This window comes from Lepidochelys olivacea (genome assembly GCF_965140295.1).
Source record: "Lepidochelys olivacea isolate rLepOli2 genome assembly, chromosome: 5".
Lineage (NCBI taxonomy): Eukaryota > Metazoa > Chordata > Testudines > Cheloniidae > Lepidochelys > Lepidochelys olivacea.
Genome location: NC_140415.1, coordinates 60,986,417 through 61,011,952, shown reverse-complemented (window position 1 = coordinate 61,011,952; position 25,536 = coordinate 60,986,417). Strand labels below are relative to the sequence as shown.

The following is a 25,536-nucleotide window of genomic DNA, read 5'->3' as shown; positions in this document are numbered from 1 at the left end:
CATACCCACGTGTAAAGTAACAATAAAAACAAAATTTCCTCCTACACAGACTTAATGTAGCCCCTCTTCTTCAAGTCCCTATTGTATTCTACAATGGGTTCATGCATGTGCACCATGCTCCCAGAGCCAGAGAATTTGAAAGTAGCTTTCATTAGTCCGCACATGTGCTTTGGCTCACTTCGTGCCTCTGACTGAGGGGGTAAAGGGTAAGGCAGACAGACCATCTCTCTAGTTCCTTCTCACCACCACATGTTCCGAGTCAGAACCTCCGGTAGCTTCAGCTTCTTCCTACAAGATAAGATTTAGCTTTAGCTTTGTAAATAGTTTTAACAGCGTGTACAGTTTTTAGTGTTTTGTAGATCTCTTAGTGTTAAACTTAGTCTCCTTTTGGGGGGAATCCCCCACCCACTTGTATGGGTACTGGATTATGCCCAGAACTCCTGGCTTCAAACTTTGCACTTCTTGCCTACGATCTTTCTTGGTCAGTGATGACTACCAGTGCTGCCTGTACTGCCTTGGGGAAGCCCACATTGCAGCGAGGTGCAGTATCTGCCAATCATTCCCCAGCCATACCTGAGAAAGGTGGGGACTTCATCTCCAGAAATACCCCATGAAGAAGACCATGAGGCCTCAATCGGATCCAGGCTGGAAAACTGCCCTATATATCAGCCTGATTCAGCAAGGAGTGTGCCTACTGCTGCAAAGTCCAACTCTGGTGTGGGATAGTCTGCTTCTACAGACCACCCTCCCCCGGTGGAAGGGTATCTTGTCAGAAGTTCAGAAAGCACTCTCATAAGCATGAGACTACGTCTTTCTCTAAATCCACTTTCGAAGAAGTCAAATTCAGCTCTTAAGAAGCCCATCAACTTGACCTGTGAGGACTTAGTATGTCCTAAGTCCCAGAGGCACAACAAGAAAGCCCAAAAGTATTGGGCTACATTGGTACCAGACCACAATCCATTGATACCATCAACCTTAGCACCTCCCAAACCCCAGGATCCGCCAGCACCAATGATGACCGATCATTGCTAACTTTGCCTATCCACAGCACTGTCTTCCTTGGCAGTTACACAATCTCCTCTGGCTTCTGCAGACTCTTACACCTGGGAGCACTGAATCCATTGCCACTCCACTGGACATTTTCACTGTCCTGTATCCAGAATCCCCTACTGCATTGGGTCCCTAATCACTCAGGTCCCATGAGTTCTATGAAAATCCGGCAAGACAGGCCATAAGTTATCCTGATCGCCCTCTACTTGCCCAAATAGTTTTGGTTTCTCAACCTCCTACGGATGTCATACCAAGTACCAATCATCCTCCCAATGTTTTCCAAGATCCTGACCCAGTGGAATGGCAAGATCAAGCACCTTGACCCATGTACACTTCACCTCAGGATTGGTATTTGGATGGGCATCATCCTTAGAATATTCATGTTCCACAGCTGTGCAAGATATCCTTTGTAATAGCTAGAAGGATTCTATTAGAAGATGTTACCAAGCTAAATGGAGGTACTTTTCTTCTTGGTCAAGTCAAAGGCACATCCTCTAGTCCTGATGCACTGAATGAGTGGGAAAGGCAGTAATATTTTGATATTGGTAACTTGGTCTGAAGAGAGAATTCATCTCTAAAAATAGTGCATAGATTTTCTGTTATATAGGTGGTCATTTACTGTACTGTCAGCATTTATTCCTGTAGTATACTTTTTGTGATGTTTGTGCTTTTGAAAGATACTAGAATGATAGTACTAACATCCTCTATTTAACAAAAAATGGGAGTATCCCTTACCTGCCAGCCTTCATTAATGTGCTTGTAGTTCATAAGCAAGGATCATCACTGAGCTGAAAGGATAGTAGAGTTTTATTCCCATTCAGTCTTTATTCCGTCTGCAAAGAAAGACGTTCTTTGGGATGTGGGCACTGATTTCTTATGAACTTGCGTAAGACCACCAACTCATTCACAGTGGCCACCAAACAGTCAACGGCTAGCAAATAGCCAGGTCAGTCCCAGGATATTAGAGAGGCAAAATGGAGGAGATAATATTTTTTATTGGTTCAACTTCTTTTGGTGACAGAAACAAGCTTTTGAGCCGACACAGAGGTCTTCTTCAGGTCTACGAAGGGTACTCCCAGTCTCACAGCAAAATGCAAGGTAGAACAGATTCACCCATTTTGTCTCTCTCTGTAACATCTAGCAATGATTTTTAGCTATTATTCACCTGGGTTATATCCAGATCAGTAATTTCAAAGGGAAAGACTCCATTTTCTACCAATCCTCTGAGAATCTAATCCTTTATTTGGAGCATAAGATTTTCCTCCTACTTTTTAGTTACCGTAAGAATGAAGGAGAGCATGTTGGAGCTACATTCTAAACAAGTTAGTGATAAGACTATTATTGGAATACTGTGTGCGGTTCTAGCATGCATACTTTAAAAGGGATGTTGAAAAATTGGATAGTTCCAGAAAAATGCCACAAGATTAGTATAAGGTTTGGAAACTCTGCTGCACAGTGGGATATTTAAGAAGCTGAGTCAATCCATTTAGTTTAGCAAAGAGAATGATACATGTGTGACCCTAAGAGCACCCCAGTGCTAGTTGATGCACTCTTGACATGCTATATATCTAAAAGATGGCAAGTAATATATCACTGGTAAACTAATAACTCACTGATCATTAATATTATGTGATGTGTGTACAATAAATTCACAAAGGACTTTATAGGTATGTGCTGGAAATACGTTTTTAAAATGTATTTGGCAGGCAATCCCTATGCCACACCTGTTCCAGCCAAAGGAATGTCTCCTATGTAAATTAAGCAAGGTGTGACTAAAGAAAAGAAAAGTACATATACATACAAGATAAACAAAGCCATTAAGAGAGTAAGTGAGGCAAGACAGCCACTTAATCTCAGTTGGGAATGGGGGACTGTACACCCAGGAAGCCGCCTTGTTTCTCAAAGCAAGGCCAATGAACTTTGGGAAGATATAAGGAGAGAAAAAAAGCCATTTTGGCATCCTTCATCTGAGGAGAAAAAGGAACTGAGCACTTTGAGATCTGTGAAGGGTCCTGGCCAAAGTGTCTGGTCAGCCATGCTGGAAAAGAGACTTGGTGAGAATCCTTTCTTTATACCTTGCATTTGGTATCACTTAAACCTATGACTTTTAGTTTAATAAACTTATTTTACTTTTACCTAAACCAGTTTAGTGTGTTGATTTAAAATGAGTGTCAAGGTAGTAAGCTACGGGATACTGTTTTTTTAAAAGGGGCAGTGAACTTAACTTCTGAAAGTGTTCTGCAAGAGGAATGTAAACTACAGAGGTTTGGAGGAAATTCAGAGCTGGGAAGGGTCACCCTGAAAAAAGTAACTGGGTGGTGGAAGTCAGAGGGTGACTTGCATGCTTGTATACTGACTGCTGGAGTTGCTGCTATAGCATTTAAGGCACCCAGAGTTGCAGGTACAACCCCTTATTGGTCTGACCCCGAAAGCCTCACAATGAGGTAGCTTGATCATGGTCTTTAGAATATCCTCTGCTTTCATGAATCTTCTCTCCATTTAGGAATTTAGTTTAACAAAGGCACATCAAGATCCAGTAACTGAAAGGTGAAGTTAGACCAATTCAAACTGGAAATGAGGTTCATGCTTTTAGCAGTACGGGCAATTAATAATTGGAACAGTTTGCCTAGGGATTCTGATGTGATGGATTCTCAGTCACTTTAAATCAAGATTGCCTTTCTAAAATATGTGCTGTAGTTCATCCAGAAGTTGTTGCCTTGAAAAAGGAATTACTTGGTGAAATTCTCTGTCCTGTATTATGTAGGAGATCAGATAAGATGATCATAGAGGTCCTTTCGGGTCTTAAATCTGAGTTATCATTGTTAAAAAATAGAGGTAACTAATCTGAACACTCAAATAAGCAGGCCTGGTTTAGAATTGATGATATCTAGGGATGTATTCTATAAGTGGTTGAGGTGGAGATGTGGACTGGGTTGCAAAGTCTTTAATTCAAAGACCCTGCTTCTACTTTGCTTCTAAAGTTAGAAGTTTACTGATGATGCTCAAAAAAAAAAAAAAAAAAGATTCTGGAATAGTGGCTGTGCTGAAGCTGCCAGTTTTTTATAACAAGAGTAACACTTTCAGATTCAAATTTGGAAGAATTCCTAGTTTTAGAAATAAAATCAAGACATCCAATTTTTTTTTTACTTTTTTATTGTGGCTTTTCTTTTGACTAAAATTTGGATAAATAAAAATACCAGTAAGATTATAGAACAATAAAATAAGTACCTGATGTTTGCAGATCTGTTGAGTTAATATAACTCCAAACTCAGTATTAATGGAAGCTATACTTTCCAATATACAGATAATAAATCTCAGACCTTCCCTCTGAGGGGAGGTCATCACTGTTAAATGTCCATAATATTCCAAAGGAAAAGGTGTTTTGCTTTTATAGGGAGCGGGGAGCAAAAGAAAACATATCAATCATTCTCCACAGAGTAAGCTGTTAATTAAATAGACTAGGGCCTGGTCTACACTGGGGGGCTGGGGATCGATCTAAGATACGCAAATTCAGCTACGAGAATAGCATAGCTGAAGTCGATGAATCTTAGATCAACTTAGAATCACTTACTTTGCGTCCTCGTAGAGTGGGATCGACGACCGCCGCTTCCCCGTCAACTCCGCGTCCGCCTCTCACCCTGGTGGAGTTCCAGAGTCGACAGCAGAGCGATCAGGGATCGATCACTACCCGCCGATCTGGTGGGTAGTGTAGACGTGGCCTAGAACTGAACAGAATAAGCATTACAAATGTGAAGCTATATTAATCTAATCTGTCAGTTCCTTGGAAAGTGTAAAACAAGTTACACAGCAAGAATAACAGCAAGTTATCAAAACCAGTGAGGGCACACACTATTTTAATAAAAAAGATAATGGGAAAAATCATATCCTATACAAATTTTTCTGCATCAGGCCCAGTTAAAGGTCATAAGTTTATGAATCTCCATGATTTTTCACTTATATCTTATCCATAAGTTGAATTAATTGTATCTCCTAGGAAATAAATGATTTATCATTATGGATAACCTGGTGCTTATTAAAAAAAGAATGGGACTACTTTTGGCAACTTAGAGACTAACAAATTTATTAGAGCATAAGCTTTTGTGGGCTACAGGCCACTTCATCGGTTGCATAGAATGGAACATATAATAAGAAGATACACACGATAGTACTGAAGCATCAACATCCTCCTCTATAGTTGCCTGTAATCATGGCACATGTTCTTAATTTTGGCTGCATGGCAGGCCTCTGTTGTAAGATGAACAGGAACTTACTGGCTGCACTCCTCTCCCAGACCCTTTGCAGTTCCTAAAAAAAAGTTTTTGTAAGGAAAGTCATTGCAATAATTATTGTTAAATATTTTCCCACCACCATGAAGAGCAAGTCTTCTGATCCATTACAAATGATCGGATGAGTTTTCCATTAACAAATCCTGCTGAGTTTCTTTCTTAACAGGTAGGTTTTTTAACACATAATGCACTAAAATAATTAATAATAATAAGCGCACATAATGCTTTTTGTCTTCAAAACATTGTAGAAACATTATCTACTTAATTGTTTTTCTAAAAATTCTAGCATCCTTTCATGGTTACTACAAATATCAAATAATACAAATGTAACATCCTTAGATTCAGATCAAATAATACAAATGTAAGATCCTTAGATTCAAATTTGAATGGTCTAAAGGATCTTAGGCACTTGTGGCACCTTTAGGGTATGTATACACTTGGAGCTGGGGTGTGATTGCCAGCTGGAGGAGACATACCTATACTAGTTCTCGTCTAGCTAGTGCACTAAAAATAGAAATCTCACTGCTGTATTATGGCTGTAAAATGAGTTCAGAGTGTAGTGGTCAGGCATCCACATCACAAAATCCAGCCTTAAAATTATTATTTGGTAGTCAAAGCAAATAGGGCATGGGATAGAGAAACTGAACCATTCTTACTTTTAAGAGTGATTTCTCCAGATCAGGATGAGACTATCAGCAGGGCCAATTGGCCAATTAACACTTGTTAATTTTTTGGTATTTGATAAGTTTCACAACTTGTTTTTATGCACATCCCTATCAGACCAAAATGTACACACTCATCTTAGAGCTGCAAATTTAAGCAAATTAGAGATGTGATTTGATAAAAGACATAATTTTTTTGTTAACTGATACAAGTTTTGTCATATTTAAAGAGTTAAAAATGTTCAGAAGTATTAATAAAAATATATCTGTTTTGATGTCGCAAGATTAGACCATGATGAACAAGTCCTCTCAGGTCAGCTGATTATATAAACAAACCACTACTCGTGGCTGGTGCTAGATGAAGTGCGTGTTGAAAGGTAGAGAATTGTTACATTTTAGTGTCTTTATAGTTTTACGACTAGTTGACTAAGGAATTATTTATGTGTGAGAATTAATCATTATTATCTTCGTGTGGTAGCTAAAAGAGGTGACTGATTGGTTGGTTGAGCCCTAGCTTGGTAGCTTGGCCATCATCATCATAGGCTTTCATAGTCTATAGACCCAGATTCAAGGTGAAAATTTGTGAGGACCATCTTGTGCAGTGAGTTTCGTGAGGACACACGTTTGGAATTTTTGGACATTTTCCCTCTGTCTGTATCCTTGTCTGTGTTTACTGTATATATATGTCATCCCTTTGTCTTCAGCTCAGCCTGTTGTATTATACCTTGCGTGTTTGAGTTTTGATTCAGTGATCAGGATAATAACCTGTCTGACTGTTTCATTTTATGTTCTTGATTAGTATTTCTTTGTTTTAAGTCTTTTAAGCATTCGTGTACCATTCAGCATTTGTGTACATTTACAGTAGAAGATTTCAAGTGTAGATAAGCTACTTATTTACAACAGAATATTACAAGTGTGGATAGGCTACATATTGACCAACTAGATAACTGTGAAGAGGAGATTTGAAAGTGGTGCAAGCAAGAGATGGCAAAAACAACTGAGTGAAGCAGCAGCTAAGAGCTCAAAGCCAATAACTTCATTTCTCAAACCACTGGAAAACACACCTTACCCAACAAACAATGCTACAGATAATGAAAACTCTGCAACTGCAACAGGTGATATTTCAATGCCAATATCTGAACATAAGGACAGTAGTCAAGAAGGAGATGTGCCAACAGTAACAGATGCAGCAGAAGATCCTGTGTATGATCAAGAAACTCAACAGGAAGATGTAGATCTTAACTCAGAAAGAGCAATTCATGAGTACTACAGGTTTGACTGTGGCTGACATTAGAATTATTGACAAGAGCAATGCTGCCCAAATGCAGCCTTTTCTTCAAATTAGTTGTTTTGAAATTCCAAGTAACATTCCACGAGATGCTGATAATCACGCTTTCCCTACTCATCTGCTGACAAAAACACTTCCAAATGGTGAGACCTGCACAAGAGACTGGTTATGCTGGAGTATGGAAAAACAATCTCTGTACTGTGGACCCTGCTTCATTTCGAACAAAAGTGCTGCAAATGCATCAGTTCTCTCTGGTCAATCAGGATGGAGCATCAACAGAGGTTGGAGGAAGTTGAAAGACCGAATACCATCACATGAGAGTTCAGCATCACACAAAGAAAAACTATGTTGCATGGAAATCAGCCAGTAGGGCAGCATCAGCTGAAAGTTCAGTTCAGAATTTACTCTTGACTGAACTCTCTACAGAAACTAATAACTGGAAAAAACTTCTTGAGCGCATCCTGAATGTCATCCTTTTTCTTTCTGAGAGGAGATTGGTTTTCTTTTGTTCCAGTCAATGTACTGGTGATCATGCAAATGGAAACTTTCTAGGCATAGTCGAGCTCCTCAGCAAATATGACCCACTTTTATCAGAGCATGTTAAACATGTTTGAGAATTGCAAGAGAGTCAAAAGTGTATGCAAGTCCATTATCTCTCCACACGCACACAAAACGAGTTTGAGATATGTGGGTCATTCATACAAACAGAAATTCTTGATGAGATTCAAAATGCCAAGTATTTTTCAATCATCATTGATGCCACTCCAGATTGTTCTCACAAGGAACAGACTACTATGGTTATTCGATCTGGTAAGATTGTAGAGAGCTCAAAATTTTCAATTGAAGAAAGGTTTATTTTGTTTGATAATTTCACGAGAAACACTGGAAAAGAAATTACTGCTTGAGTACTAGCAATTCTAGAAGGTTTTAAGTTAGATTTTCAAGTCTGCATTGGTCAAGCCTATGACAGTGGATCTAATATGGCTTGGAAGTACAAAGGTGTACAAGCAGTTCTGCCGGAGCGTAATTCAAACTGTATTTTCTCCAGCTGTGGAAACCACACACTAAACCCTGTAAGTGTTGACTGTGCTGAATCATGCAAGGAGGCAATTACTTACTTTGGAACTGTTCAGCAAATGTACAATCTCTTCAGTAGTGGTCCACAAAGATGGGAAATTCTGAAGCAATATCTTCCTGTTTCACTGCATGGGATGTCCAAAACCAGATGGTCTGCACGGATTGATGGTGTTCAACCAGTTGCACTTGATTTCATTGAAGCATTTGATTTCAGTGATTTAAATTCAAATGGCTTTAAATGAGCTTGAATCTCTCAAACTCACTGCACAGGCTTGAACTGAACTTCAGTCTATTCAGAAGAATATGTCCAAATTTGAATGCATTCTGATGCCATCTTTGTGGATGAAGCTATTTACAATGATCTACCAAACTAATCTGGCAATTGAAGCAGCTACACTTGATGTTGAGAGGGATAACACTGAAAGTCTTATCAGTGACATTCAACAGATTCATGAACAATGGGATGCGATCCTGACTGTGTCCAAATTAGTAGCACAGAATATTAGCATTTCATCTGAGTTTTCCACCAATCGCAACTTACCTACTGAATCTGATGCCGAGCAGCATTATAGTGTCAATGTCTTCCTTGTCATCATTTACTCGATTCAATCAAATCTTACATGTCAATTTGAGTCACTGCGGATAATTTGTACCCTTTTGGGGTTTCCTTGGTAGTTCAACAGACTGAGTAATGCAGATCTACTTTCTGCAGCTGAACAACTGCAGCAACAATACAACAAAAATCTCAAAAGATCTCAGTGATGAGGTCCTCTTCTTCAAATGAATATATTCCATGAACTTTAAATTGGATTGCAAGCCAAAGGAATTGCTTCAAGAAATACTCAAACTTGGACTCTCTGGGGTGTTTCCTAATATCTCAATTGCATTGTGTATTTTTGTCAGCTTGCCTGCATCAACGGCTTCAGGTGAACGCACTGTCAACGTGTTGAAGCAGGTAAAGAACTATCCTCATTCAACTATGGGACAAGAGCGTTTGAATGGGCTCGCCAAGTTTAATATCAGCTGTGACATTGAATGAAAGCTAGATTTTTCTCAATAATTAGTGGATTGATTTGCACAGAAAAAGGCTAGAAAAGCATTTGTTAAATAAACAAAATTAAAAGTATGTCTCACTCTTTTTTTGGTGCCTATTTTGTTTTCATGTGTCATCGTTTTTTATTTTGATTATGGCTAGGGATCTCAAAAGCTGGAAGTAGCCTGGACATCTGAGAGGGCCTGCATATCAGTATGGCGAAGCTTGCCTCGCCAGTTCCTTCATGTTACTGATTTTGCAGCTAAACAGGACATAAGTCTCCACTCCTGTCAAGAAGTGACACATTCACTTTAAAAATTACCCTTCAATAAGGTTAAGTTATCCCAGTGAATGTGTTGATTTAACATTGAGTGACTTAGGAAGTCCCAGACTGAGTTTTCAGATTAAGGCACACCTGCAGGCGCTAGAACTCCTGGACCAGAAAACGATGGTGGCAAAGTTGCTAGCCATAAAGATTTTCAATTCTTGCATTCTCTTTTTGCCATTAAGTTACTCTCTATCCTCCATTCTGCATGGTCAGAAATGTCAAGATGATGGAGTTGCAGGTAGCAAGGGATGTGAAGGGTAACAAGAAGGGTTTCTACAGGTATGTTAGCAACAAGAAGGTGGTCAGGGAAAGCATGGGACCCTTACCTATTGGGGGAGGCTACCTAGTGACAGATGATGTGAATAAAGCTGAAGTACTCAATGCTTTTTTTGCCTCAGTCTTCACAGACAAGGTCAGCTCCCAGATTGCTGCACTGGGCAGCATAGTATGGGGAGGAGGTGAGCAGCCCTCAGTGGTGATAGAATAGGTTAAGGACTATTTGGAAAAGCTGGGCATGCACAAGTCCATGGAGCCAGATGCAGTGCATCCCAGGGTGCTGAGCGAGTTGGCTGACGGGTCTGCAATCACATTGGCCATTATCTTTGAAAGGCAAATATAGTGCCCATTTTTAAAAAAGAGAAGCAGGAGAATCTGGGGAACTACAGACCGGTAAGCTTTACCTCAGTCCCTGGAAAAATCATGGAGCAGGTCCTCAAGGAATCTATTTTGAAGCACTTGGAGGAGAGGAATGTGATCAGGAAAGTCAACATGGATTCACCAGCAACATGTTATGCCTGACCAACCTGACTGCCTTCTATGATGAGATAACTGGCTCTGTGGATATGGGGAAAGCAGAGGACATGATATATCTTGACTTTAGCAAAGCTTTTGATATGGTCTCCCACAGTATTCTTGCCAGCAAGTTAAAAAAGTTATGGATTGGATGAATGGACTATAAGGTGGATAGAAAGCTGGCTAGATCATCGGGCTCAGCAGGTAGTGATCAACAGCTCAATGTCTAGTTGGCAGCTGGTATCAAGCAGAGTGCCCCAGCGTTTGGCCTTCGGGCCAGTTTTGTTCAACGTTTCATTAATGAGCTGAATGATGGGATGGATTGCACCCTCAGCAAGTTTGCGGATGATACTAAGGTGGGGACTCCAGGTAGATACACTGGAGGGTAGAGAGAGGTTCCAGAGTGACCTAGACAAATTAGAGGATTGTGCCAAAAGAAAACTGTTGAGGTTCAACAAGGATAAGTGAAGAGTCCTGCAGTTAGGATGGAAGAATCCCATACGCTGCTACAGGCTGGGGACTGACTTGCTGAGAGGCAGTTCTGCAGAAAAGGACCTGGGGATTACAGTGGATGAGAAACTGATATGAGTGAACAGTAATGGTCTCAAATTGCAGTGGAGGTTGGATATTAGGAAAAACGATTTCACTAGGAGGGTGGTGAAGCACCAGAATGGGTTACATAGGGAGGTGGTGGAGTCTCCATCCTTAGAGGGTTTTAAGGCCCGGCTTGACAAAGTCCTGGCTAGGATGGGATTAGTCCTGCTTTGGGAATCAGTTGGGATTAGTCCTGCTTTGAGCAGGGGGTTGGACTAGATGACCTCCTGAAGTCTCTTCCAACCCCAATCTTCTATGATGCTAGCACTAGTTTCAGAATAAGAAACGTAAGAAATATGATTTTCAAATAAATTTCATTTTTTCACTATAAAAGCGTTCTTGTCAGTTGAAATTTCAGATTACTTTGCTAAAGAAAAGTTTTAATTTCTCTTTAGATTCATATTCCAGTCCATTCTTTAATTATTTGGTAATTCAGCTATTGTTTTCTATTTGCGCTTGAACAGGCTTGGGGTAACGTTTTCAACAGCATCTAAGTGACTTAGGTACCTAAATCCTGTTAAAAGGTAATGGGATTTAGGGGCCTAAATCATTTAGGTGCATTTGAAAGTTTTACTCTCAGGGTTTGTTGCATGTTTCTGTTTTGTTTCATCAGCAGTAATAGAATCATAACTAGGGCTCTACCAAATTCACGGTCCATTTTGGTCAATGTCATGATCATTGGATTTTAAAAATAATAAATTTAATAATTTCAGATATTTAAATCTGAAATTTCATGGTGTTGTAATTGTAGGGTCCTGACCCAAAAGGGAGTTATGGGGGAGGTGTCGCAAGGTTATTGTAAGAGGGGTTCCGGTACCGCTGCTGCTGGCGGTGGTGCTGCCTTCAGAGCTGGATGGCCAGAGAATATTGGCTGCTGGCCAGGAGCCCCATTCTGAAGGCAGAGCCCCTGCCAGAAGTAGCGCAGAAGTAAGGATAGCATGGTATGGTATTGCCACCCTTACTTCTGCGCTGCTGCCTTCAGAGCTGAGCCCTTGGTCAGCAGCCACTGCTCTCTGGCCACCCAGCTCTGAAGGCAGTGCAGAAGTAATGGTGGCAATACCACAACCCCCCCCCAAAATAACCATGCAACCCCCCTGCAACTCCATTTTGGATCAGGACCCCCAATTTGAGAAACGTTTGTCTTCCCCATGAAGTTATAAGAACTTAAGAACGCCCATACTGGGTGAGACCAAAGGTCCATCTAGCCCAGTATCCTGTCTTCCGACTGTGGCCAATGCCAGGTGTCCTAGAGGGAATGAACAGAACAGTTACTCATCAAGTGGTCCATCCCCTGTTGCCCATTCCCAGCATTTGGCGAAAAGTCTGTGTAGTATAGAGTAAAAGCACACACAAGACAAGAATTCACTGCGGGGAGACCAGATTTCACAGTCCGTGATGTGTTTTTCATGGCCATGAATTTGGTAGGGCCCTAATCTTAACATAAAGGACCACACTTGTGACCTTTCAGATTGTGAATAATCCTTAGTCTTGTACTGGAGGCAGTGAGATTACCCACAGGAGCGAGGACTACTCGCCTGATTAAAGGTTTACAGGATCCAGCCCTTAGACACCTATCAGTGGAACAACTAATAGAATCACAGGACTGCTCATAGAGTTAAATGTGTGCCAAAGTCTTTGAAGGACTGGGGCGTAGGTGTGTGTAAGGTATCATTTCATTTTTATGTAATATAATTAATACACTCCACTAAAACATTCTACATTAATCAGTTAATTACAGTTATAATTTTGTTCTTAGTGGAAAAACAATTAAATGATTAATATAAAGTTTCCTTTTAAAATTCATATTATATGACTTATTTTTAAATATACAACTATTAACTTATTAAATGAGATTTTTGCATCATGGTTAAATACAGGTTTTGTTTAAAGATTTTATATCTTTACCAAATTGAGACCTATACCCCCTTATTAAGACACTGGAAATCAGAAAGCTATTTTTCTTCTAGACTGAAGTGAGATGTCAGGAGACTGAGTTGCAGGCCGTCTTGTCTAGTGGTCAGAACAGGAGTCAGGCTTAATGGGCGAAACAAGGGTTAGCCTCCAAGTGCCAGAGCCCAGGGTCTAGGCAGAGTCAGAGCCAGTGATCAGAGCTGAGGGTCAAAAGCCAAATGCCAGAGTCAATAGGGAATCAGAACTGGATTGAGGGTTAGAACCATAATCAGAGTCCAAATGTCAGAGCCAGAAATTAGAGCAGAGGGTTAGAACTGTATTACTTGGAACAGGGAAGGCAGGAACAGGGCTGGGTCTAGGCTGGAGCAAGGGTGAGTACAGAGGAAGGTCTGGGCTGGAGAAGGATTTGGAATGAAGCAACTAAAGGAAGACAGAGAATCCACAGGCATGTACAGTGAGCAGCTACTGATATTCTGCAGCTGCTGGGATTAAGAGCAAGCCACCTGACTGCCTCAGCCAAGCAGTGGGGTTCTGTTGGGTCAGCTGTGTCCATTGGCTGCCCAGTGACAGGACAGGCACAGCTACAGGCCCTTTGAAAGAAGCATTACATATTTAAGTTTATTTCTTTCTATGCTCTGAAAATGCACATTGAATATTTTAAGTTGTTTATTCAGTGGCCTGATTCTTAAATATGTTATTGACTGATGTAATTCATACAGTGGAATAGAAAACTGGAATTGAACAAATACTAATAGTATAAAGTGTCTTACAAAACCTTGTAAAGAACAGGAGGGAAAGTAATACTGAGATTCTGCTTCACTACCATATGATATGAACTAAAGAATATGAAAAAGGTTTTATCCAATGCAAAAAGTACAGTTTTAGACAAAAAATTGATGTTTAGTTTATTGGGATAAAAAGATCAAATAAAGTGAATAGAACGATCATTATTTGTACCTACAGGGAGGTCCATTGAAATTTGTCTGCCTAATCCCTTTATCAGTGTTAGGACAAATTGCTAAAATATCTGGTCCTGTAAAGGCTTTAGCCTATTAATGGTTTGTAGATCATTGGTTAGTGCCCTGATTCAGATGTCAGAGATTAGTATAAAAGCTGATTTAAGCTAATTGAAACTGATTTAGGTAGACTAACGACACCTGAGTCTTTACAATTCACAATGCTGTAATCTGTTAGGTTTCATTGAATGAGACACCACAGGCTCATAAATAAAATATAGTGTCCCGGGAGCTAAGGTGTATGAACAGGGCATTGGATTTCACAGTCGTGAGAACAGTTTACACAAGATAAAAAGATACATGCCTATCTTTTATTGTGTTCAGAACTGGTATTCATGGATGGAGTTATCCCATCAGGAAATTGAGTGGGCCACAGTCAGAGAGGTATTATTTTTCATGGAAGTCCTTTGCACTCATGAAAAGACCCTTTGATACTCAGGAGATATTTGTTTCAGTGCACTTAATTTTAAACTTGCTCAGACTTAGAGTTGTCTTGAAAAGATCTTTACTTAACCTTTTTATATAGTGTGTTTTATAGACCACCCACACATGATTAATTTAAAAGAAGTTTTCATATAATTTTGAATTGGTTGTTGTCAGTGAGTTTGGTTTCTGAGGATGATGCAGTTATAAAATTTGGCATCTTCATATAATAGAGTAGATGCTTTCTGAACTGTTCACTTCATATATTTTTAAATATATTACAATACACTTTCTCACAGTCCTTAATACAAAGCTTCTACTGATAAAGTATGTAAGAGTAAACTGTTGTAAAAGGACACATTTGAAATTATGTGACTTTTAAGTGACCTACTAGTGGTTATTTCAGAAACATATGAACATATTTTTATTTTTGATCTTCCCTTCAAATTTTGAAGGGATCTTAAGAGTTAATGCAGTTATGAATATCTTTCACACTCCAAGTTTGCAGTGGGCTTCTTTTTTATTCAGCCTGCTATAATTATTTATTTTCAATTATTTTAAAGGGACAAATAGAATAGGCTCCAAATTTAACCCACTGTTGAAGATATATTGATAGTATGCATCATTTGGATTCCAGAAATCTTTTTGAGGAAATAAATTGCTATTATTTTTGTAAAGGAAAACAACAACAACAAATTATTAGTTACTGTTTATCCATCATTGTTTTTACCAGTTCATTTATAATTTCCCTTCCCACCACAAAATCCAATGAAAAAATATATACGCATTAACAAACCCAGTTCCCAGAGCTATGAGATGATATTGGTGAGATCACTGTTGCTGATCAGAATAAGGCAATAAATGAGATAAAGGAAGGTTGGTTATGATGCACAATAAATGAAAAAGGTAAATTTTAAATGTTTGCTAAATGTAAGATGAAAAAGTACATTAGAAAAGTAATGCTTTTAAGAGGTTATTGCAACCAAAATTTAAAGATAAATATATGATCACTGGGTGGGTTATAGCAATGACCTTTCATGTCTGATTTCTGGTTCACTACTAACTCAGCCTGAGTTAGTACTGTCTGAAGTTTTTTGCCACTTAATAGCTGTCTTTTTAGAGCAAACTGAAAATTTTTGACTAAGTTTTCTTGCTTTCATGGTGTCAAGGTTCCTCCCCCACTCTGAACTCTAGGGTACAGATGTGGGGACCTGCATGAAAAACCTCCTAAGCTTATCTTTACCAGCTTAGGTCAAAACTTCCCCAAGGTACAAAATATTCCACCCGTTGTCCTTGGATTGGCCGCTACCACCACCAAACTAATACTGGTTACTGGAGAAGAGCTGTTTGGACGCGTCTTTCCCCCCAAAATACTTCCCAAAACCTTGCACCCCACTTCCTGGACAAGGTTTGGTAAAAGGCCTCACCAATTTGCCTAGGTGACTACAGACCCAGACCCTTGGATCTTAAGAACAATGAACAATCCTCCCAACACTTGCACCCCCCCTTTCCTGGGAAATGTTGGATAAAAAGCCTCATCAATTTGCATAGGTGACCACAGACCCAAACCCTTGGATCTGAGAACAATGAAAAAGCATTCAGTTTTCTTACAAGAAGACTTTTAATAAAAATAGAAGTAAATAGAAATAAAGAAATGTAAAATCAGGATGGTAGATAATCTTACAGGGTAATTAGATTCAAAAACATAGAGAACCCCTCTAGGCAAAACCTTAAGTTACAAAAAAGATACACAGACAGAATTAGTTATTCTATTTAGCACAATTCTTTTCTCAGCCATTTAAAGAAATCATAATCTAATTGCCAAGAAGGCCAATGGCATTTTGGGATGTATAAGTAGGGGCATAGCGAGCAGATCGAGGGACGTGATTGTTCCCCTCTATTCGACATTGGTGAGGCCTCATCTGGAGTACTGTGTCCAGTTTTGGGCCCCACACTTCAAGAAGGATGTGGATAAATTGGAGAGAGTCCAGCGAAGGGCAACAAAAATTATTAGGGGACTGGAACACATGAGTTATGAGAAGAGGCTGAGGGAGCTGGGATTGTTTAGCCTGCAGAAGAGAAGAATGAGGGGGGATTTGATAGCTGCTTTCAACTACCTGAAAGGGGGTTCCAAAGAGGATGGCTCTAGACTGTTCTCAATGGTAGCAGATGACAGAACGAGGAGTAATGGTCTCAAGTTGCAGTGGGGGAGGTTTAGATTGGATATTAGGAAAAACTTTTTCACTAAGAGGGTGGTGAAACACTGGAATGCGTTACCTAGGGAGGTGGTAGAATCTCCTTCCTTAGAGGTTTTTAAGGTCAGGCTTGACAAAGCCCTGGCTGGGATGATTTAACTGGGAATTGGTCCTGCTTTGAGCAGGGGGTTGGACTAGATGACCTTCTGGGGTCCCTTCCAACCCTGATATTCTATGATTCTATGACATGCCTAGCTAGATTACTTACTAAAAGTTCTAAGACTCCATTCCTGGTCTATCCCCGGCAGAAAACAGCATATAGACAGACACACAGACCCTTTGTTTCTCTCCCTCCTCCCAGCTTTTGAAAGTATCTTGTCTCCTCATTGGTCATTTTGGTCAGGTGCCAGCGAGGTTACCTTTAGCTTCTTAACCCTTTACAGGTGAGAGGAGCTTTCCCCTGGCCAGGAGGGATTTCAAAGGGGTTTACCCTTCCCTTTATATTTATGACACTTGGAAAATTACATTTTTCATAGATTGTTTTCAACAAAAAGAAATCAATCATTTAAATTAAGCAAAAAAGCTGTGTCACTTTGGTTTTTGAAAACTGATTATATACATTTTTGATTTTTTCCATTTTTGTTACTCAATGTAGTACAGTAGTGGTTTTCAACCTGTTGTCCACAGACCCTTGTGGGTCTGCAGACCATGTAGTAGAGGTGTGACCGGTTTCCCCCAGGGGTGCCACCTGGAACTGGGGTGCCATTGAGTCCTCTGACTGACCAGCCTGGGTTTCCCCTCACACTGCTGCTGTGATAATCTCTAGACTGCTCCTGGTCTTACACTTCCACCAGCATTTACACAGGCAGGGACACAGCCAGCTGTGGTTATATGCAGGCTTTGACCAGCCACTGCATGAACCAACAATAGAAAGGCTACAGCCAAGATTACCCCCAGCTTCAAAGCCTAGGACCCCAGAGCTATACTGTCCTACCCTGGTCAAAACCCTGACCAGTATGAATTTATTACTCGGTTCGCCTGTCCCTCAATGTGTAGAGGAATATGCACACTTGTGGTAATTAAGCTGAGATTTTCCCCAGACACTTCACTTAAAGGCACACTGGTTTAGGTTAAAATATAAAACAAGTTTATTAACTAAGTTTAACATAAGGATAGGATTTGAATTAACAATTTCTCACCCAGCCTGATGATACAAGTAGGCTTGCAGATTCTCAAGGCACAAGCTGCACTTGTTTTGCAGCTTGGGATTCCCTTTTCCCCTAACACCTCCCCTCCCCTTTCTTTCGGAGCTTCTCTCAAGTGTTGAGTTGTGGGGGAGTGAAGAACAACAAATGATGTCACTCCCTGCCTTAGTTTGTGGAGAAACACAGGCACCCAGAATGGAGTCCAGAGACCTGGTCTAGTCACATGCCCTTGCAGAGTCATAGCAGCTATTACTTACAGGCTGGCCGAAACATCCACAGGAAGGGTAAGCTATTCCACAGCCCATTGTCTTTGTTGATGAGCCATTAACACTGTTTGGCTTCTTCATTGTTGTACCTGAAAGGCTGTCTGTGGGTGTTTTCCAGAGTAAGCCTATTTGAAATACAGATCCATAATCAATATTCATAACTTCAGATACAAAATTGGTATATGCATATAAATAGGATAGTCATATCCAGAAAATAATAATTTTTCAAATGACACCTTACATGACCCATCTTGTACAAAATGCATCATAATTATGCCATAACAATATTACTATGATGAATATGCAGTGTGATGTCACAAGCCATCCACAGAGGGTTGTCGTTAACATAGAACAGTGGTTTTCAACTGTGGTCTGCGGAGCCCTGGGGTCTGCAGACTATCTCTAAGATTTCCAAAGGGGTCTGCACCATTCAAAATTTTTTAGGGGTCCACAAATGAAAAAAAGTTGAAAACTGCTGCAATAAAGTAAATGATACCTAGGTTTTATGTTTGTTTTTTTCCTTTTTCCCTTTCTTTTCTTTTCCTGCTCTCTAGCTTTTATTTAAAACTTGCTGAACTTTTGGTTACCAAGTGGCAAAAGGAAAATATGAAACTCTGCAACATTTAAAAAAATTCCTCAACTTTTAAAAAGTTACAGAGCTGCCAAATCACAGTAACTTTTTTAAGTTGCGGAAGTTTTGAAATATTACAGAGATTCATTCTTTTTCTCTTACACTATAACACTTTTCCAAATTTGGATGTTGGAGTAGAAAATGGACAAACCACGAACCTTGAAATCATTGAAAGAGTGAGAAAGCCCTTGGAGAATGGAGGTAAGAGATAAAGTCAGTAGCATAGGCTAGGGATATGTATGTAGGGTCTTGAAGTGGAATGAAAGTGTACAAAATGGGGGTTAGATGGTTAGATTGAAGAGTTAGGAATATAATTGTAGTGGTTGCATTTGGATGGCCAGGTTTTGTGTGTAATATATGTTTATTAACACAATAGTTTAATGATAATTGCTGTCAGTGCAACTTCATAGTCCTGTTATGAATGCACCTTATTTCTGGTTACAATATTTAGAAACCGTTTTTTCCCTTAAATTGGCTACCTGATGACTACTGACTTTGTCCCCACTTACCTCTGAATTGCTTCTCACACTTGGGGGCACCTCCTGATACACACCTGCATATGTGGGAGAACATGCACATACTCTGGTTTTTGCTGTCTCTCCAAAAACCATTAGCAGCTGATGACTAACTTTAAATATTAATAAATCTTACAAAAAAGAGTTTTCAGATATGTGGGATTGAACTCTCCATCTGCTTGCATATGCACTTTGCTGCTCTAACCCCTGTTATATGCCCCATAACCATAGGTACTCAATACAGAAGTGGAATAGGGACCAGTAACATAGCTGTTAAGGCATATGTGTGTGTGGTACCATGAACTTTTCACTTGCAATAAATAAACAGAATCAGAAAAAAGATAATCCAGACTGAAAACATGTATATAATCAAAATCATCCCTGATTTTGATAAAACAGATTTTGGATCCAAACCAGTAAAGTAGTCCAGGGTAAACATGGGTGTACCCACTTCTCATTTGGGAAATATGGCCACTGTGTGGTCTGGAACACCCACAAGGTTAGTTTTCCCATTTTTTTTAAACCACCATTGATCCACGCCACTGCTGGTTCTGATTTTTGTAAGACCAAAATCTAACTGATATTTAATATTTTCTTATTTAAGAGTATTAGATGCTCAAGAGAAACATTGAAAAATATTTGATTTAGGAAATGATATAGAAATGGGGCTATCTCTAAGGGACATTTTTCTTCCTTTTCCTCCTTTTTCTGGTTCTGAAGACATTTTCATGGAAACAGAATCTTTGTTTCTAAGGAGTAGAAGATTATTCTAGTTTCTCCCAACCTGAAACCCTGATGATTTTCATACCAAGCGCTTGTGATGTCACAAACAAAGTTATGATTTTAGGTAAGAGTAAGGAACAGTAGTAGATCAACTCCTAAGAAACAAATATTTTATTTTTCATTCAAATATTCTAGTGAGGAAAAGGGAAAGAAAATATTTGCTTTACCAGCAGAAATGTCTCTAAAATTATTTTCAAGTTTTTCAGTGAGGTGTCATCTGTAAGTAACTGCTATAGTATATGATATGTTATAAAACAACTGCTGATTGCTGCAGAAGCAGAATGTCACATTTAGCTGTGAATGCAGTCGTTCATTCTGCTTACTTTCTTTATCCACCTAATCATAATGGCCAAATCCAGTCGGTCTTATGTTGAGTAAAGCCTTACTTTGCAAGTAGTCTTACTGAAAAATATGGGAATATGTGAGGATCAAAGTACTACTTAATTTGAATAAGGCTGGTGGACTCTGGTCCTAAGAAAATGTACTATAGATCTAGTCCCACTCCATTTAGAAATGTTAGTCCTGGAGATTCAGACTTGATATTCTGAAGCATTGTATCACATATGTTATAATGTTATATACATTTAAAGTATTTTCCTTTCTTGAAAAGATATGCTATATAAAAAAGTTCATCTTTAAATAATGGAAAAAAGTTTGAATGCTTGTTTTTTTTATTTTGTTTTTAGTGTGGAACAATGCCTTAAAGAGCTACAATCAGAAGTAAATGAGACTTGTACTGATGAGCTGTTACAAAACACAACTAACTGCCTTCACTGGTTGAATAACTGCAGTTTCAGTTCCCTCAAACCTTCTTCTACACCTCATGGAGAGTTGATTGAATTTCTTAAAACCCTGGTAAAAAAAAAAAACTTCTACAGTTTATATATATTTGGGAAAAAATACTTATACATTTTTTTTATTTTTCTGCTATTAATGTATTCTTTTTTTACTTTTATAGTTTCACAAGAGTGAATATGGAACAGAATTAGAATAAAAGAGTTGGTATCTTTCTTTCTCATTTTGGTATAAATGAGTATCTGTCTTTTTTTGGTATAAATAATAACCAGAGAGACTATATAGCCCAGTGGTTAGGATACTTGTTTGGGATGTGAGAGACTCAGATTCAAGTCTCAGAATAGCAGCCGTGTTAGTCTGTATCTGCAAAAAGAACAGGAGTACTTGTGGCACCTTAGAGACTAACAAATTTATTTGAGCATAAACTTTTGTGGGCTACAGCCCACTTCATCGGATGCATAGAATGGAATATATAGTAAGAAGATAGATATATACCTTACACACATACATAGAACATGAAAAGGTAGAAGTAGCCATACCAACTGTAAGAGGCTAATTAATTAAGATGAGCTATTATCAGCAGGAGGGGGGGAAAAAGTTTGTAGTGATAATCAAGATGGCCCATTTAGACAGTTGACAAGAAGGTGTAAGGATACTTAAGCTGGGGAAATAGATTCAATATGAGTAATGTCCCAGCCAGTCCCATCAACATCTCAGAAATGTCTTTGAACTGAAAATCCCTCAAATAAATTTGATCAGGTCAATCAAAATGTCTTGTTTTTATATTGACCTTCCTTTTAGGTTTTTTTACTATAAATTAACTTACCTTTGAAGCAAAATGTCATTTTGACCCCCAGAATTGATTTTTTTTTTCATTTAGAAAATGTCAAAACAGAACTTTTAACAACTTCAAAACTATGTTTTCAAAATGGGAAATTCATCAAAACTGACCTTTTTCACAAAAACTTTTGGTTTTGACAAATCAGCATTTTCTGACAAAAAATAATGGTTCGCTACTCTCAATATTCTCAACCAGCTTTACTCTAGAGAAAGTTGGACAAACCAAGGTCTGGCTACGTGCAATTAGAAGAGCTTATTCTGGGAGAACAGAGCCCTCTGGTTGCAATATGTCCCATTGTATCATAAATAGCTATGAGACCAGAACTTTGATCCTACTGGTCATTAGAGGCCTTTTCAGTTGAAGTAAAACAATACATGCAGTCCTATTACTTTGTCAGCTCCATACTTGCTTCCTTTCTTTCTCCCTTACTGATATAGCTGAAATGTAATTTCAGCCTGGCACCTGTTAATGTATCAGTTCTCATCTAACCAGGACAAGTACATGATGCCCCCCACCTTGTCCTGTAGGATCTGATGCTAAATCCCTTATCAGATCCTCTCTTTGATCTTATCAGATCTCTTATCAGATCCTCTCTTTGAGTCCTTCAAGATGGTATTGGGAAGATTTATTTATCCTTAGAACTGCCTTTATGATGGTTAGTGCTGAGCCAGAAGAACAGGGAAAGCACAAGGTTTCTATTTTATGAATTCCTACCAAGTTTGTCATGAGCAATAGCTATCATTCCCCCCCCCCCCCAGCCGAGTCTCAAATTAATTATTTTGACTTGATTCTCATTTGCCTTCCAGGATGGGTATGCTAACCAGAGTAAAAAGGCTCCATCTTCTGCCAAGGCTTAACTGGTATCTATGAGAGTTGGTGCTTTCCCTTTAGAACTGCGAGGTAGAGCTGATAGAAAAATACGAGTTATTTTTCACAGGAAATTTTAAATATATATATTTTAAATATCCTGGGTTTTTTCCAGTGAAAATCTGAAACAAAAACCTACAAATTTCTATTTGGTTTTCAAAAACTGAGAACTGAATATTTTTACCAAACATTAACTCAAAAATGAAAATTTTAAGTGAAAAACATTTGTTTACTAGTTAAAAAAGACAACAGAACTTTTTTCTTTGAAAATTTCTGTCAACATTTTCGGTGCAGTCATTTTATCATGAAAAAATATTTCAACGAAAAATTTTTTACCAGCAACACGATGGATGTTTTTACATGATCATGTCATTACAGATTTTATATTACAGTCTCTGCCAATGGTAGGTGGTTCCTATGTAGTATGATTCAGAAGTCTTTGTTTTTCTAAGTATCTATCCTATGTTTTTAGAATGAATACTATCTGGAAAGGCATAGAGGGAATGCTGATGCATGTTCTTACCTGTTGGTTTGGTTACTCCAAATCCTTGTATGCCAGCCCAGACAATACCTTATTGTATTGATGAAATTGAGTTTGAGTTTCTGAAAGTTTTCCTGTGTGTGTTTTAGTTATTTATGGTTGTCATTGCTTAGGGAATCTTTAACTGAACAAAGTCACCAGACACCCATTTTATAAAAAAAGTGACATCAGAAAAACTGCTTTTTTTCCCATTTCTCTTTATTTATAAGAGAATTTATAGTCTGTGCCTGGGCTAACATGAGGGGATTTGGAGAAATCAAGTTAAATGCTAAGATATTATCATTTTGTAGTTTGCACTTAAAAATAATGTGCATCTTTTAACACAAAGTTAATTTTGTAAATAGAGTTATTCATGCGACATCTCTAAATACTATATAATTTACCATTATTAGCAAAGCTTGCTGAGGAATGAACAAAATCAAGAAGAAATGATACTACGCTTTCTTCTGGATCTCTCCAGTCAGTGTGGGGTCGCATTTCCATGTACTCCAAGTGAGACATCTTTTGAGATAACATCCAGAGCTTCTCTTCATGCCATTGAGGATGATTCATCTATGAATATCAAGTCTGTTTGGGATGATGTGAGATTACACCTTCGACGTTTTTTAGTAAATAGACTTCAGAGACCTCATGAAACAAATACTGATACTTTAAAACAGCAAATGCAATTTAAAACTCAATGCATACAACAACTTTTGTTTCTATATCCAGAATCAGAAGTTCTAACCAAGTACCAAAACTTGCAGAATAAATTAGTTTCTGAGCTTCTGCAGAACTGTGTTCTATCTAGCTGTGGTGAAACAAACTTTGATAAGGTGGTTCATGGTTACCAAAGTTCAATACCTACACTATGCACAATGATAAAAGAGGATTTGTATATACTAAGTGGTACTATAGATCCTTCCTCAACACTGACATTTATTAATGAAACTTATCTGGGTACCGTCACAGAAGAAATAACAGTTCTTCTTGAAAGACTTTGTGAACTGCAGTTCAAAGAAAATGCTCTACATATAATTAAGACAAGCAAGATTTCAAAGAAGAATAGAGGAACAGTTCATGCTTTGGGTTAGTGGCATTTTTATGTTCATTTTAGTTAGACTTTTATATATCTTGTTTATGCTACAGTTTTCTCTCTTTTGGTTGATTATTTCCCATGAAGACAGAGAGGCATGAAATTACCAATTCTAGTTTGATGCTTTTAACAGTATTCATGTAGCTGAATTATTAAAGATATCAGAAGTGTGACCCCAAAATTTTAAAATAGAACATTTTTATAGACATATATACAAAACTGCAATATATTGCCATTGAGTAATATTGTTCTGTTGGAATATTAAAAAAACTAAAATTAAAACTTCCATTGATTGTGTTAGTAGGTATGGGATTACAAATTATTGACTCTGGACAGGGAAAAAACCCTCTCTATTACCCGGAGTTACTTTGAATGGACTGAAATTGAAAATTTAAAAATTAGACTGCAGCAACACAGTCTCAATGCATTTAAATATAAAATAGTTGACACTAAATCCCACATAACTGGTCTGAAAGGTTTAGTATGCAGACTGTCTCTAAAAACATCTTATTTGTTTTTTTTAAAATACATTTCCAATGCTTTTTAAATTGATATAAATTACTGTACTGATAACTGGTTTCATGTTTTTCAAAAGAAACGTACAACAGTAAAGAGGATCCCACTGTTAACATTAGATACTTTATATACTTGTTTAGCTATTGGTGAATCTGATAACCTTATTCTCAAAGGGAGAACTGAAGGTTTAAAAAATTCAGTTATATAAAATGAAAACTCTTATTATGTACTTGGTAGTGGAGTTGTGTACAGGCATGCCATGCACTGTTTTAGAGTGGTATTGTATGTAGTAATTATTATGTATTTGTTTATAATAACATCCACGGTAGGCAAAGTATTTTCTAGAGAGACAAGAATGAATGGGGAGCTCACAGTCTTACGATAGACATAAACAAACAGATGGAGCTTGGGGGAAGAGATTTAACACAAAGTACTATGTTCCAAGTGGTGGGTTACCAGGTCTCAACAAAATAAGGTTATGTTCATTTATTTTTTTTATTCAATCTTCATGTCAGTATAAATCAAATAGAAACTCCATTGGTAGAAAGACAGAAGAGCCTCTTCAAGAGAGGAGAAATATGGAGAAGATAGGGACTTTGTGGGTGAACAAAGGAAGGCTTGAACATGGAGTAGGAGGCAGTACGGAAGAAAGCATGCAGACAGTCATGTGATAAACTGACATTACTCCTGGAGTGGAGGGGCAATGGGAAACAGTAAAAGGGGCAAAGTAATATAGAGCTCTGAAAGCGGTGACAGGAAGTTTGAATTTGGAGCACTTAGCAGAAGGTAAGCCAGTGCAGAGATTCAAAGAGGTATACCAGTGGTTCTCAAACTTTTGTACTGGTG

At 38.5% G+C, this 25,536-nt stretch overlaps 1 protein-coding gene across 12 annotated transcripts in view; it reads left to right on the top strand.

Annotated features, from left to right (window-relative positions):
- KIAA0825 overlaps positions 1-25,536 on the top strand; it is a 417,931-nt gene that overhangs the window by 90,022 nt on the left and 302,373 nt on the right. For 9 of the 12 annotated variants that reach the window (XM_084628509.1, XM_084628508.1, XM_084628507.1 and 6 more), the window contains 2 exons: positions 20,742-20,910; positions 23,492-24,167. In XM_084628509.1, the coding sequence (XP_084484635.1) occupies positions 23,528-24,167 (640 nt within the window). In that variant the 5' untranslated portion in view covers positions 20,742-20,910; positions 23,492-23,527. Of the gene's footprint in view, positions 1-17,979; positions 18,145-20,741; positions 20,911-21,013; positions 21,054-22,557; positions 22,592-23,491; positions 24,168-25,536 lie in introns of those variants that run through there. The other 3 variants (XM_084628499.1, XM_084628500.1, XM_084628501.1) reach the window with 3 other exon arrangements.